The 16,291-nt window shown below is 45.7% G+C and overlaps 2 protein-coding genes across 2 annotated transcripts; one reads left to right on the top strand and one right to left on the bottom strand.

Moving 5' to 3' along the window:
• The first annotated feature begins 3,113 nt into the window (after nt 1-3,113).
• On the top strand, nt 3,114-5,740 carry inha (inhibin subunit alpha). The gene is made up of 2 exons (XM_056430864.1): nt 3,114-4,303; nt 4,918-5,740. Exons 1-2 carry the CDS (start codon nt 4,000-4,002, stop codon nt 5,652-5,654), a joined length of 1,041 nt encoding a protein of 346 aa, XP_056286839.1. The 5' UTR covers nt 3,114-3,999; the 3' UTR covers nt 5,655-5,740.
• A 391-nt stretch (nt 5,741-6,131) lies between these two features.
• On the bottom strand, nt 6,132-13,397 carry LOC130204271 (gap junction gamma-1 protein-like). The gene is made up of 5 exons (XM_056430863.1): nt 13,213-13,397; nt 9,258-9,520; nt 8,941-9,166; nt 8,156-8,845; nt 6,132-7,681 (listed from the first exon to the last, which is right to left on the bottom strand). Exons 2-5 carry the CDS (start codon nt 9,495-9,497, stop codon nt 7,668-7,670), a joined length of 1,170 nt encoding a protein of 389 aa, XP_056286838.1. The 5' UTR covers nt 9,498-9,520; nt 13,213-13,397; the 3' UTR covers nt 6,132-7,667.
• Nucleotides 13,398-16,291: the final 2,894 nt, after the last annotated feature.

Raw genomic sequence — 16,291 nt, 5'->3', positions numbered from 1 at the left:
CCACTGTTGAGACTCCGCCCACTCCTCCTCCCCACCGCCATCTGCCTGATGGATCGTGGAGGTCTCCATCGTGGAATATGCCTACTATGAACTATTCATACACTCTGTCATATTCATTGAATGTATTTTAACTCTAAATCTGTCCTTCTGTACACATGACATCTATTGCATCTGTCCATCCTGGAGAGGGATCCTCCTCTGTTGCTCTCCTGCAGGTTTCTTCCCTTTTTTCACCCCTGAAGGGTTATTTGGGAGTTTTTCCTGGTCCGATGTGAGGTTTTCGGGCAGGGATGTCTATGTGTACAGATTGTAAAGCACTCCGAGACAAATTTGTAATTTGTGAAATTGGGCTATACAAATAAACTGAATTGAAATTGAATTGAATTGAATTGACACAGAGAAAAGTCAATGATAATTATCCTAAATACACTGCACTTGATTGTAGTCAAAGGTCCTCAAGTACTAGGTAACGCTGGATATGATCTTGTTCTTCTGGATTTCTGTAAGCTTGAGTGGTTTCAGTATGTTCATGAAGCTCCATTGTTGCTCAGTAAAAACCAACAGACTCGCGGCCGGGGGCCACTAACAAGAAAAGGAACGTATGGTAGACGGCTTTTCTCCAGATTTGTCGGCGAGAAGAAAAATTGGCTTTTTCACCGCGGCCATGATAGCTGAAAACCATATTTTTTGGGAGAAATAAAAACTGCCAAATGTCTCTACAGACAGACTGAGTACTAATTATATAGTTTGCTCATTCACAGTTGTTACAGTCAAACCCCTCAAGATACCATCTACATGTGCATGTCTGTTCTGTTTGTCTGCCCCCCGGGGATGTTTGCTGATGGTTAACACCGGCCTCCTACATCCGGATTGGGCGTGTGTTTGTGCCTTTTGCGTGGATGAAGAATGAAATGGTATAAAACGGTTTGCTGTGTCGTGATCATCCTTCGCTACAGCTGACAAGATGCTTTGCACAAGACTGACCATCATCGCCCGTGAGTTCGGAAACCAACCTGGTTGTGTTGGTTTTCTAATGGTCCTTCACTGGGAACTGGGGACCAAATCATGTGACATCTCAATTCTGGAATTAATTACATTTGATGTGCTTTTTTTAATCTTTCAGTTCTGGCTGCAACTCAGTGTTTGACATCTGATGGTAAATGATTGCAATTTTTCTATGATCTTCAGATTTCCTTCCTACAGTATATTGACTTTTTGGGCATTTTAACCATTATTTTATAAACTTGATCTAAATATACTTCTACTTGCTATGTCTTGCATCCACTGTACTTTATTCTGTAAAAAAAAACATTAATTCACAATTCATTAATAATGTCCTGAGGAAATAAAATATTTTTGGATGTTGAGAACTTGTAATGGTTTGATTATAGTCTTGTAACGTCCACAATATGTATCTGCAGCACTCGTCTATGATGTGGCGTGTTATGGTGTAAACAGCGAGCTGCAATGCCGTATGTATTTCACCATTTATTTATCTTTAAAATAACACAAAATTCATTTCTTAGCATCACCTTATTTCAGCTCCTCCCATCGCCCATTGTTAATATTGTGATCCGTATGTTGTCCGTGTTCAGCTCCGGGACAAAGGATTGAAGTGATGACAATACACTCTGGTTTGGAAAGCGACGCCGACTGCACCAACAGAACAAAGCCCGCCACGGTCTTCACCGGGGACTCACATCCGGGCCTGATGTTCTTGTTTAAGTTCTTGTAAGGGGTTATCCTTGTTTACTTTCTTATATGACAAAGTCTTGAATTTGCAATATTTTGACCTTTTCTAATATTTCTCCAGGTGTAATCATCTGGAACACTGTCTACTGCCCAATGTGACGAGGTTCCAGCAGGATTTCTCTGATAATTACTTCATTCAGATCGACTATCAATGTCATTCAAAACAAGAAAGTGAGTGCAGAGGACTTGCTGACATACAGCATATTGAAGAAGTTAAGAATGCAAGCCGAGAGCTGATCTCCTCTCTTGATGTTCCGACAGATGTGATTACCGTTGTTGCATGTGAAAACGACATTGCAGAGATCCAGTGTGGTAAGGAAATATGTCAATAACTCTCCTGTCTGCACGGACATGTTGGGATATTGAAAAAGATGAGTCTTTATATGTTATAAATGTGTTTATACTAATCTTTAATTATGTAATCAATACAATCTGAATCTATAAATCTAAACTTCCTGTTGACGGTGGCCCCTTTTGGTTAGATATATTTATTTAACACTGGCCAAATAAGAGAATAAAAACATGAAGTACAATAAATGACAGTATTAATATTTAGAACAACATTTATTTAAAGACCTTTATTGAGAATTTCACATATTACCAAGTACACAGACATAAAACTAAGTAATTAATAAATAAAGAGCGAAATGCCTGTACTTTTGTGGAAATGTTTACGTTACGGAGTTAACAGGTTGAACTTGTTTTGTTTAGTTTTTCACAGGTTGCACTTTATTGCTATTATCTTGAAAAGACATTCAGCGCAATACATGTTAATTTCAGCAACAATAAGCTATTTTTTGCCAATAATTAGTTATTTTTTGCACACAGTATTTGTATTATAATAAAGTGTTTGAAAGTGTGCCTTAATTTTTTCATCTGATGGAGCAATCTGGTTTAATTGAAAGTATTTATATTATTTGAAAAAGCAACTGTGACGTCAGAAGTGCCATCACGCTGTAGTTGCTACATTTGACCACAAGTGGGCGCTATTCAGCCGGTAAAAGTCTCACTTTAAATGCCATAAACAATTCATACATATGTGATTATTTTTGGGATAATCAGTATTTGTTTGTTGCATATTGCTGTTTTACCAAATATGTTATTATAGTATATATATTTTATTAGTTTAATTTATATTTTAAACAATATAACATCTTGAGAGGTTAATAAAACAACCTTGTAAATAGTATAGTGGGTTTCCAGCTGCACTTTAAGGCTTTCAACCTTATCTCACAGTCTTTAGTTTCAATGTTTTTATTATCTATTACTTATTATCTCAAAAGAAATGTGGTTTTCAGGCATGAATCAAACACACAGGTTTCAGGAACAAATGGATGACAATGAACAGCAATGAGGTAAAAGACAGAAAAGCAATAAAGCGTGAAACTCAGTCTTTATGTCATTGTTTTATCCAAGAAAACGGTGCCAGCTTCCTGTTCCGATGACTACCATAAAATGCAAAAGTGTCGGTGAATATCTGGTCTTCGGGTTACACACTTTATGAAAAGATATTCCTCTGAGACGGATTCAAGGTCTGTCAGATAAAGAGGGCCCTCGAAGGCTTCCCTTACAGGAGACAAAGACTTTTTGTTTCATGGGGAAACAGGTGTGTGGGAGATATGACCTATATATGACAAAACCAAAGTGTGCATCATTACTACTTGAGAATGCAATACAGCTCATACTGACTCAAATAGATCTTTTTATTTTAATTATTGAGAAAAAATGTTCTCTGCAGATGACAACAACGTGATCAGGATTATGTACTTCAATGCAGCATAACTCTGTAGATTTCAGCAGTGTGAAGAGCCTTTCGTCCATGCTTTACAACAATAATAATAATAATCTGCACATGTACACTGTGTGGATGCAGGTCGGCTACGCCAACCAAAAGTGATTCTACGGCACAAAGAAAAAGACATCAGAATATGCAGACCCGTTCCCTCGATACTATGTGAAACAGCCACGGAAACAGTTAATGCAACATCCCAACCGTCAAGGCCACCCTTTGCTATCTTCCACTTGTGTGTTGGAAACAAACGGATTTTGCTTGCAGACTTCACTCGGACTCAGATAGCTGCCGAGCCAAACAAATACGTGTGAGAATAAGGAGAGTCGCAGACGAGGATCGGTCTTCTGGAGCTAATTGGAACTCCATATGCCAAGAAAGGCTCGGAGTCAGTGGAAAAAATTGCCATAGACTTTCGTTTTTGGACATTTCCGTTGATACACTTGAAGGGTCAAGTCATGGTGTCCTGTGCTCTCTTCGTCCTGGGCCCTCTGTGGATCCCCATTCTGATACAAGCCTGCAGGGGAGAGGAGCTGTCCAGAGAAGTTGTGTTGTCCTGGTTCAGAGAGCGGGTCCTGGAGGGCCTCGGGCTGGAGGAGCCTCCTCTGACCACGGCACCGGGTCCTGATCGGGACATTGCACAGCCAGAAGCAAGGCAGGCACCCCGGGGGCCCCCCAGCAGGACCAGCAGGACAGCGTGGGTCAACCGTCAAACCAGTCCGGCTCAGGACACATCTCAAATCATTCTCTTCCCCGGCTCCGGTGAGAAGCGTTGCTGCTTTTGTTTTCCGTCTTTTACCTGAATGGCACTCTTTCCAAATTATTTTGGATCCTTAATTCATAGGAGAAAGTGTTTTTTACATTGTGCTATAGAAATTATTTCACTTTCTGGGGGTGAATCTGATCTTTTAAGGACTGAAATTAAACACGGCCATAATATAATGTACAATTGTTCCATGAGTTGCTTGAGCACAAGACTAAATAAAGTGAAGCAAAGTGCTGGAATAATGATGTATGTTGCTTCTTTAAAACTATACTTCCCGGACTACATATTCCATATCGTCATTATTTAACCTCACATATTTCATATGTGCAGATACAAATAAAGCCAACTACTTGCACTATATCATGATGGGAAGTTTTTGCAAATAGATGCGAGTCCTTTCAGTATACACGGCCATCTGCACCTGGAGTATAGATTCACATCACTGCAGGAACAAGAATGGGGGAGTTAAGTTATTCTCATGGCATGACTTCTTGTTTGTAAATCAGAGTCTGTAAACACGGCAGCCTCCTCCACACAATGAGGACGAGGCCTCAAATCCCCCGATAACAAAGCCATACACTTACACTTCTTCTTGTCTCACTCTTGTCAGATTCATCCTGTGCCCCATCGGCTCCTGGAGAGACCACCAACAACCACTTCACGTATTACTTCCAGCCCTCCACGAACAACCTGGAGATGCTGGTCACGTCCGCTCACTTCTGGTTCTACGCCGGCGAAGGAGCCAACTCCTCCGCGCAACTGTTCATTCTCAACGCAGCGCAGCGGCTTCTTCGGGCGGCGGAGGCCGCGCCGACGACGAGCGCAGACGGATGGAGCACCTACGAGCTGGACCGGAACCCGCTGGCCTCTGTGGCCCGGGGCCCCTTTCTGCTCCAGGTGCGCTGCCCGGCCTGTCAGTGCCACCGCGACGAGCCGGACAAGACGCCCTTTCTTCACCTGCGCGCTCAGCCTCGCGGTCCTGTGCGCTCGCCGCGCCACGCGCCGGGGACCTTCCCCTGGTCTCCTTCCGCCGTAGACCTGCTCCAGCGGCCCTCTCAGGAGAGACCCGAGCACAGTGACTGCATCAGGACAAAGATCGAGATCAGCTTTGAGGAGCTGGGCTGGGGCAACTGGATCGTCCATCCAAGGCTGCTGACGTTCTACTACTGCCGCGGGAACTGCTCAGCCGGGGATCGAACCGCCACCATGCTGGGTATCACACAGTGCTGCGCTCCGGTCCCCGGGACCATGAAGTCCCTGAGGGTCACCACAACATCTGACGGCGGGTACTCGTTCAAGTATGAGACCTTGCCCAACATCATACCTGAGGAGTGTACTTGTATCTGAACCTGAACACTTAAAGGGCCAGTAGACCCAAACAAAAGGGCTATTGTCGTTTCGTTTTCTGCCTTCCAGTGATAATATAATCCATATTGTCATATTCTTGTCAAGAGAAAATGTACAGAACCGACACATTCAATTCAGCTCCATTGTATAAAAAAAATGAGTCAATAATACTTGCTATATCACTTGTAGCGAGTTATAAAGTGTGCTAATGTGGGTCAACAGGCCCTTTAAAGCTCTGCATGCCACTTGTCGTACTAATCAAACTTTGTCATTGTTCTGATTCTGTCCTCTAGAGGTCAGTGCACGTCTACTTTGACGCAGCTTCCTTTCACATCAAAACAGTCTGACTTCTCTTGGCAATGTACTCTATCGTGTTCTGGAATTGCCACAAATAAAGATGCATTGTTTCCTATCTTTCGTCCCATTTACACAAAAACCAATACATGCGAAGCAACAGAAAGAGCCGAGTCCAAAGAGTAACGTTCAAATATATTTATTTCCTCTGAAAACAAAATAATCTCTACAGTTACAAAAACTACAAAACATACGATAGAAAAAATAATATTTTATCCATTGACAAAATATCATATTCAAAATGGAATGTCGTACCTTGCCACAAGTAGCAAAAGTGAGATGATTACAAAAATACAGCATCAAAAAGGCTCTCTGGCAATGCAATTTCATTATTTCCGCCAAAGATCATAAAACCATCCGACAGGCTATGAAAAAAGTGTGAACTCTGTATGAACACTGAAAGCTATTGATCAAAAGCCCCACCATTATATGTGTTTACATGGCTGCGTGTGAGCAGCCAACTGTCATCCTTTTGGGGTTTTTTCTTCTTCAGGATGCATGAAAGCGTCCATGTTTCAGCACAACGGAGGGCTGGTGGTGCACATCAAGGATGGAAAATATGTCTCACCAAAGAAGAATGTCAATTTCAAAAAGATTTCATTGTTGACGGCAAGCGCAGAAGACAGATGTTTCCAGCGGTTAGCAAAAAAAGCAGAAAAAAAACAAAAATGTGAAATTATTCTTTCGATTTCTGCAAAGATGAACATTGTGATCAATCATTTTTAGAGATCATTTACAGCGATGGGATATACTAACATCCAATAGCCTGCTTTTTCGGAATTGCAGTGAAATTGGAGGCATTAGTGACGCCAACAATTCCTTCTGAAACCAAGAAAACAAAAATAAACTTCTGGAGCCTCGGACAACAAATAGTAAAACAGGTACTGATAAAAATATATGGAGTGCTTTATATGAATTGATTGTACAAGAAAAGGATTCTTGGAAATTTCTTGGAACATTTCCCTTTCAATAAAGAATTCAAGCATTTCCCAGGTAAACATTTTGGGCCGATTGGAGCAAATAAAACAGGCTTCAAATTCCATCATATTTCTGAAATGGCTGGTGGACAAGGAACATCCAAACGACATCAAATCCGTTTAAATCAAACATGACTCATCTGCACTCGCTCCAGAAAAGACACGACCGAGAGTCTGAGGCCGACGAAGAGAGACGTTAATATTCGCCGACGATGTATAAACACGGAGCCTCTCTTTTGAGACTTTGTCGAGAATTCTCACAAGGGCCGAAGTGGACGAGTATTATTGAATGGCCACAAAACCACAGAGTGGGCGGAAGAACAGGGCGGAGACGATGTTCCTCGCCGAAGGCAGTCGAGGTTTGGACGTAGGTCGGCAGGCAGAAACTAGAGATGTGGCGGGCGTTCAAGTTTAGAGTCTTGGAGATGAAACATTTGTTCCAATACAGCTGGGTCAGCAATTATTATATCTTTTTCTGACTCACTTCGAATACTGAAAGGCATATTCCCACCCCCCCCCCCATAAACACCCACACACCCACACGGGCACAGACATACACACGCTTTGGTCTCCCTCAGTGGTCTGACTGCACTCCAATGTGTGCACCCCCTCCCCTCCCCCTCCCCCCCATGTGTAAGGCCAGTAGGAATGGAAGAACAGACGTTTGGGGCAGGAAGCACGTTCAGGCATGTAATCCTAGGAGGAGACACACACACACACACACACACACACAAAGATTCAGCATGTTTGTTCACTTTAAACCAATACCAGGACGGGTAACAGTGTTTCACTGACCGAGGTCAGGTATGTTGACAAAAGAGCTGAAACAATAAGTCCAATGGACAGAATTATCTGCAACTGTTAAAAAATTTACTTTTGTTTAAAAAAAAAAAAAAAGTTGGAGATACTTTTCTTTGCATCTAGACAATTTAGGTGAAGCATTCTCATTTTCTTCAAATTGCTTGTTTTCTTCCCTCAACACTAAAGTATGAATGAGTTTCTCTTTTCAGTCCTACGAGAACACCCAAGAGAGAAAACCTGTGAATATTGGCCTTTCCTTTGGATGAATAACTGAAATGATCAACTTTCCAGACTTCTAATATGAAACTGAATAAAACGGATATTCCATTCTCCATTATACGACCTAAACGTGTATCGAGGGCTCACTACCTGTCTCGCTGGCCTCCCCCTGCTTCTCCTTGGCAAAGTTGAGGCGGTTCTGCTCGACGGCCGACTGCGCAGCCGCGTTGACCTCGGGGCTGCTGCTTCGTGAAGGGTTTCTTTCATCCGCCTGGTAGGCCAGGTCCAGGTGCTGCTGGGCCAGCTTCAGGTGCCTCCTCAACCGCTCCAGCTCCTTGGACGAGGGCCCCTCGTCCCCGAAACTCTCCCGGCCGGAGTCGCCGATCGGCGAGTCCCTCAGATCTCCCTTCAGCTTCTCCTTCTTCATGGTGGCGTGGTACCCCGGCGGCGCGGTGGCCGCCATGCGAGAGGAGGACGGCGGCGGCGGCGGCGGGGCGCCAGAGCCCTGCGCGGCCCGCCAGCGGAAGTTGTCGCGGATGCCGCCGACGCCCAGGTGGACGATCTCGAAGATGGTGAGGAGCAGGCAGAGGAAGGACACGACGTACATCACCAGCAGGAAGATGGTCTTCTCCGTGGGGCGCGACACGAAGCAGTCCACGGTGTGCGGGCACGGCGAGCGGGTGCAGACGTAGGAGGGGATCACCTCGAAGCCGTACAGCACGTACTGGCCGAAGAGGAAGGCGACCTCGAAGGCAGTGCGCCACAGCAGCTGGCCGACGTAGACCTTCATGAGGCCGTCGCGCCTGATCTGCCGGCGGCCGTCATGCTTTCGCTCCGAGCCTTGAAGAAGAAGAAAAAAAAAGAGATCCGAGGTAAAGAATCTGAAGCGTCCAAGGAAAGCGAAACCTAAAACGACCGCGTTATTTCCACCTCACTTTTTTCGGCCTTATCGGGTTTGTCTTGTTCGATCACCTCGGCGACCATGGGGTCTTCCTCGCCGTTGTCTTCGGCCTCCTCGTAGTCCCGAACGGCCCCGCGGCTGACGATGGGCATCCTCTTCTTCTTGGTCCGGACGGGCCGGTACTCGCTGTCTTCCATGCGGGCGATCTTGTGCATGGCGAAGCCCAGGTACATGATGGTGGGGGTGGTGATCATGATCACCTGGACACGCGCACAAAAAGAAAAGAAAACATAATGATTCTTTTTACAATCGCGCCTGTCGAACATCGGGGACGTGGGTGCGGCAGCGAACCTGAAAGATCCAGTATCGAACGTGCGAGAGCGGCGCGAACGCGTCGTAGCACACGTTCTCGCAGCCGGGCTGCTGCGTGTTGCAGACGAACTTGCTCTGCTCGTCGTAGTAGATGGTTTCCCCGCCGACGGCCGTGAGCACGATGCGGAAGACGATGAGCACCGTCAGCCAGATCTTCCCCACGAAGGTGGAGTGGTTGGAGATCTCGTCCAGCAGGCGCGTGAGGAAGCTCCAACTCATGGTGCCGGGGAGCTCGGAGAGCTCTGGGAAGGGAAAAAGGAAAAACAATAAAGGGATAACGCTGAGGTCACGGGCAATTAAATACTTTGACTCTCGATTTATCTTCCTTGTGAATTTTAATGACCCACCTCATTGCAGTGACTTGTAATTGCTTTGCGGTGTGGTCTTTGGACAATAACTTTTTAGAATGAACTATAAGCAGCATTTAGTGGGCTATAGTTTGATATTAAAGTTGAAACTAAATATTTTGTTTCATCAAATGTTGAGCAACTTTTTTAAAAATGCATTCTTTGGTCATTTAAGTCAACATTTCCTGCCTCATTTTCAGGGGGTTTGAGTTTCCTGTGATGTCAAACTGAATATCTATATTTGGACATTTCATCGCCTTGGACTAAGAAAAAAGTGATTAATTACTTCTCAGACTATTTTACAGAGCAACTGATTAATCCAGAAAGTACAACCGGCTCAATATTCTACAATGGAAAAATGTCTTCAGATGACTTTTTTTTAAACCCCAGAGGCAGAACTGAAATACTCCTCACTGGATTAATAGGAAGGGCGCGCGCGCACACACCCGATTCAAGAATGCAAGAGCAAATACAGCCATGCAAGGTAAACCGCAACCGCAGGGCTCAGAAATAAACACAGCCACATGCTTTGTTGTCATCAGATACAGATCTCTCAGACATGCAGGTATCCATGCGGAAACTACACAACACGCTCAGGGTCGGTCCCCGGTGGCGGTTTGGTGAACCCACGTTTCTTGCGGCACCTCGACCCGCTTCATCACAACATCAAAGTGTTGGCCGGCAAGTGGCAGATAGCCGGATTAGGATGGCGAGGGCCAGAGGTCATCGCCGTCGCTAGTTTGAGAAGCACAGTTTGACTTGGCCTCCACATAAAAGAGGAGAACTGAGCAGGTGCAGACAAGCTTGACTCACCAAATTCTGCAGGTCAACTTGAAACAAGTCAGACTTTGTTTTGGAATTCGATATCTTTACAAGATGCAAATATTAAAAAAAAAGGCTTTCTCTAAATCCAGCCGAAAGAGAAGTCGTCTTGAAGCCAATTTGAGCCCCGAAATTAAATTAAAATACAGCACAAATATTTAAAAAAAAGATATCCAGGATCAGTTTGGTTAAATATCCGGACTTTTAAACGCCACAATAACTTGAATGGTATCGGACACCAAAACCAACGGAGCCGCTCTACCTCCCGTAGCCTGCTTGAGGAGAACAGGGTGGAGTTGAGAACATAAGCAGCGTTTCATGACTCATTGGAACAGGACAAGGCTGTGGCCACGACGAGCATCTGTAGACGCGTCTCCTCGGATTAGAGCGCGACGCTCAGGCCCGCACTCGCCAGGTTACTCATCCATTCCTTTGCGAAAAACCCTTCTTCCATTTGGCACCTTCAGAAGCCTCGCCACGGTGAGGCCCGGTTGCACCGAGCCCAGACCGGGGGGAAATATCACAGAGCCTTCATGTTAAAAATACTCCCCGGCTACACCGAGAGCTATGAAAACATGTTTCGCAGTCGGCTGGATCCAGATTCCAGACGAGGGGAAATTACAGGCCTTCCAAACACTTCTCGGATCTAAAAAAAAAATAAAGGAAGTGGGACACGTTTCCCTCGCTGTGTCCTATCAAAAAAATAAATAAAAAAAGATGGAGGGATGGCCACGGCGACATCGAATCGTTATCTCAGAAAACCTTCCGTGTGGGAACGCTCGATTGTTTGAGAAGACAGACGGACCTCGTGACCCTGAAATTAAGTCTGGAGGTGGGACATGTACAGCTGTTTTACACACCGTATAATTACCAACCCCACCTTTATGTGGCTCTGTCGTTCCAAAGCATACGCCTGATGCATGTTCTCACGGATAAAGAAGTGCCAACATCCAATAAGGCCCACCTGACCCTCGACGAGGCAGACGGGCCCTCGTCTCGTGATCCGATGTTCGGCCTCGTCCGGTTCAACCGGCGCTCCGAGGACACGACCCGCGATGAAAACACTGCTCGCCGACCAGAAGCATCTCCAGAGGACCCGAAAGGCTCCCATTAGACGCCCGGCGGTGGTCAAGACCGCCGTGGATTCATCAGTGGAACCAAAACACAGGAAGCTCAGGTTGGCGTTTGACCTCTAAAGGGGTTTCGACCTCGGTTTAATCTCATTAAAAAAAAAAAACTTATCAGAGCACTTCAGTCACCTGGAAAATCTTCACTGGCTCGATTGTCCTCGTCCTCGCACACGGGAGGTGAGAGACGCCGGGTCAGAGCTCCAATTGAGAGTCAGTGTTTGGGAATATTTCCATCTTTTTTTCCCATTGTACTTCTTCTAAATACTCTTTTGTATGTTTCTTCCACCGTACTTTCGCCAAGGACAGAATTAATCCACGGCGAGAAGAAAAATTGAAAATGCAATGCGTGTTACACAAACCGTCAAACACACATGATGAAATATCGCTGCGGTGTGGCCGCTGCCGGGAAGTAAAAGAGTCGGCTGGTCAAAGGGAACTTTTAATGCTTGGTGGTGTAAGACCCAGACAGCAGGTGTGTGTCTTTGTGTGTGTGTGTGTGGGGGAGTTCAGGTCCCGCTCGGGGCCCCCGTGAAAGGTCACGAACAGAAGAGGTGAGACACTCCTCCTCTCGCTCCTCAGCGGAGACGTTTACGGCACCGCTTGTAAACACGCCGTAAAAAGCCATCAGCGACACCCTGCTGCAGACAGAGGCGAGAGGGGGAAACAAAAGAGGTGTTGCACTGGGACAAACGGCTTTCAGAGCTCAAGTCAATGCAAACTTTGTTGTTGTTTTTTGTCAATGACCAAAGACATGCTTTCACACAGTAGCTTATTTGCTCCTGTGGTCTCAACCCAGCTCAACTGATTTAATGGCTTTTCTGCTCCAGGAGTCACGGCCTGGGCTCCAGGAGGAGATGGAGGGGGTTGGAGAGCTGGTTGGGCAAAAGAATCTGGACGAAGCGAAGGCGAGCGGACATTCCTGCCTAACCAAAAGCAGAGAGCTGGGTTTTAGGGTTCAGGGAGCAGACAGAGGGCACATGTCTGAGACAACCGGAACACGGGTCAATCAGTTTCTAACTTGTTCAAGACATCCAGAGGGGAAACAAGAGTGCATCCACACAAGACTGGTTTCTCTTATTCTGGTCCAAATAAACTGTAAAAAAGTTTTTAAATGGATTTTTTTTTTTTTTTAAGATCCTTTTTTTTTTGTGAAGGCTCTGAACACGCTTTGCTGAGTCAGACTCAATTGTTTTGGAAAGTGTGGCATTCCTTAAGGAAAAATGCTGCCAAGCTTCAGAGGGGAAACAATAATCCGGTGAGTTAAGAGGATGAAGCCATCGTTGCAGAGCACTTTGGAAACTTTCAAACACTCGGCTGCTAGAAGAGTTAGTCATTCACAAAGGAGAAAAAAGGAAAATCACTGCAATGCGTTTAGTCTGCGGCGGCAGCCGATTCAGACATTCAGATGTGGCAGTTGGTAAAAAAAAATGAAAATAAATAGAACTTCTTTTTCTCCCTTTTTTCTTTTTGCACTTCCATCAAACTCTTAAACATATGGAGGGGAACCAGCAGGGACTTCTAGAACTCTCTACAGGTCACATGTTCCCATCTGAGCGTTCAACAACCACATATGAACAAATAAACCCTAACCAAAAAAACACATATAAATATATATAAGACTTCACAGCGACTCACCGCACTCTGGCACGCACGCGCAATCCAAAAGTTCCTTCTACGTGGAAACAAATCCTCACTGGACCGAAGGTTTCGATGAAGTGGCCGAGAGACGCTGAACTGCTGCAACAGGTCGTCTCTTACCGCAAAGCACCAGCCGTCTGTGCCCCCGGTCCGCGTGGTCGTGGTCTTGGTCTCTCTCTCTCTCTCTCTCTCTCTCTCTCTCTCTCTCTCTCTCTCTCTCTCTCTCTCTCTCTCTCTCTCTCTCTCTCTCTCTCTCTCTCTCTCTCTCTCTCTCTCTCTCTCTCTCTCTCTCTCTCTCTCTCTCTCCTAATTGCTCGACCAGCTTTTACTAATTAGCGCGCGCTCTCATTTGGCTTGCGCGCGCGCGAGTCCGCGTTCCGAGGCGAGTGTCGTTGAGGTGGGAGCCTGTTCAGCCCGTGGTGTTGACCCCATGCGTCGGGGTCCCGAACAAGAGGACAAAAGAAAGATCTCGGAGTCTCGCAGGCTCCTGCTCTCCTTCTCCTCCTCCCCCTCCTCCTCCCTGCACCACCTCCACGTAACTCGGCCCCATTCACCAAGAGGAGGCCCCTCGCCTGAAACCTGAGATCCAAGACTACCGTGCTGCCCTCCCGACAGAGAACTATGGGGATCCTATTATACGTGTTATGATATGATGCTTTATGCAATAAGTGTCATATTAAACCTCAGGTCTCCAGAGGGAGTTTGTAACATTCAAAAGGAAAGCCACCTCTGCACCTTCATTTAGCACATATCATACTCCCAAATGCATCAAAGGACAACCCAAATGTCTCAAATATATGAAAGCATATTTTATAGACATACATTCCTTAGAAAGTTGGTTAAGTGGAGCCTACTGAAAATTGCATGCACTTTAATATCATATCTCTCCAAATGCATGCGCTCCTCCTCCTGCAATTCATTATGAGTGTGTGTGTGTGTGTGTGTGGTGTTGATTCAGCTTCTTTAACTGCAATATGTTACTAATATTTACCCTCTGATGTGACTTGGATGGACAAGTTATTCCCAAACCACCTCCTCCCAAATGATCCGAGGCATTGTATCCATGTATTGGTGTCTTAATTCATACATGTATTAAAGTCTTAATTCATTTATTGAAGTCTTCATTCACGTATTGATGTCTTCATTCATGTTTTGACGTCTTTATATCGATGTCTAAAATGAGTGGACTGTCCCTTTAAACACTCGGAAGATGAATGTTGTTCGAATCGTTAACGTCCTTGTTTTTTCTTCTTCTTTTTCTCGTTGCTAGAAAAGCACACAGAGTGCCACAACAGCATAATCGAATCATTTGTCTTTCCGCCGAGGACCCCGTGTTGTCCACAAGGGCCTCAGCTTGGCAGCGGCCCGACGGAGCACTCGCGTGACTGGCAGCTTTTAGACCACCGTCCAAGAATGTACTCGACTCGGGCGTTCAGCAAAACAACAGATTCCGTTCGCTGTCGTGCGCGGGGCAGCTGTGGCGCTCCCGAGTTTACCAGAGGACCCGGGATGTTACGGCGGGAGGCTGCGGGGAAGTCGAATCAGGCCAGATGTGCGCGCCGGGCCAAGTCCTCCGTGGCCGAGTCCCAGATTCTCCAATCGGAGCCCAGCGAGGCACGAACTCATTCACCTGCGTCTCTTTAGCCTCACCTGCTTTCTTCTTCTTTTATATAGAACTATTGTGGCACATATAGGGCCCCGGATCTGAACATATGACAATAGGATTATGCAGATTAAAGCTAAATGTAAATCTCTCGGGCTTCCAAATTCCTCCCTCCACCCCTGGAGTGACTAGATGAACTTCTTGAATGGGACCGAGGCTCACTGGCACTTCTTTTTTCTAACCGTAAGCACAAATGTCGCGGTTATGTTTTAGTGTCCGACGCGATTGCTTATTTCCTCCCGCGACATAAAACGTTGTGACAGTCATGGCGTGGAAATCGATATGACTCACTGAGGGTTTTTTAAGGCCGAGTTTTCTGGCCTAATTTATTTGATCATATTTTTTCGGTGCCAAAAAAAAAATGAAAAAAAGACATCCTGGCAGTGTGGAGCAAAGGCTCCGAAATATTTACAGAAAAACAGCAAATGGACAAATAAAATAACACATGGATCATACACAAAAATGAACCGGCGTGGTGCGATAGGAGCAAAATGCTCCCAGATGCAAAGTCGAATTAATGACGTACAATTTACTTCACCATCCACTTTCTTGAAGTACATGCCCTCATTACTTTAATCTCAACTGCTTTAACGGAAATAGTTATTGCCAAGCGTCACGAACTTAAAGAAAAACAGACGTAGATATGACGAGGAAACAATACCGATGGTTAAAAATGCATTTCTAGTAACTCCTTTCAAAACAAAAATCAACAACCCGCCTCCATAAAAGCAGCATGCGCGTGGTGAGAAGCACTTTCGGAATCCGACTCCAGCGCTTTATGTTGCGGACTTCCAAATTTAAATCCTAAAATCCCGACAAGGGGAGCTGCGGCCGCGACGCACGGGTTCCTAAATGTGAAAGCTTTGTCCATTTCTTCTACACACATCCCGTAATTCCTCTAGGAAGTTCCCCCCACCCCCACACCTCCACCCTTTTAGTTTCAGGAGGGTGCAGCGAGCATCCGCACCCGACCTTTGACCTTCCACAGCGGGGACAAGAAAGGAGGGGAAAGAGGCTGCGCCGCTAAACGCTCTGTTGTTCTTCTGTTGGGATCAGATTAGTGTGAAGAACATTCAAACCAGGCGACCCAGAGCAAGTGAGTAGTCGACAGTCACTCAAGTTTTGTTTTTTAGGGGGGAGGGTACCTGTGAAATTGGTTAAGGTACCTTTACACAGCTGAGCCTGGACTCAAACAGAGCTCTGATTAAGAGGGGTGGGGTGTGTGTGTGTGTGGTGGGTGCAGACGGCAGCTTCGTATTTGGCACCGACGGAGAACACTCGACATGTGGGAGAAGTTAAGACGATGACAGTCCCAAGTTTTCTCCGGCGGTTGAACATGAGAAGTCGCCCTGTTGGGAGTCTAATTTGTTTTGTCAATAACTCCACGACGACGCGGCTGTCGGAAAACACACG

Source organism: Pseudoliparis swirei, chromosome 14, assembly GCF_029220125.1.
Source record: "Pseudoliparis swirei isolate HS2019 ecotype Mariana Trench chromosome 14, NWPU_hadal_v1, whole genome shotgun sequence".
Lineage (NCBI taxonomy): Eukaryota > Metazoa > Chordata > Actinopteri > Perciformes > Liparidae > Pseudoliparis > Pseudoliparis swirei.
Note: the sequence above shows the minus strand (reverse complement) of the source record. Positions and strands in the feature narration are given on the sequence as shown.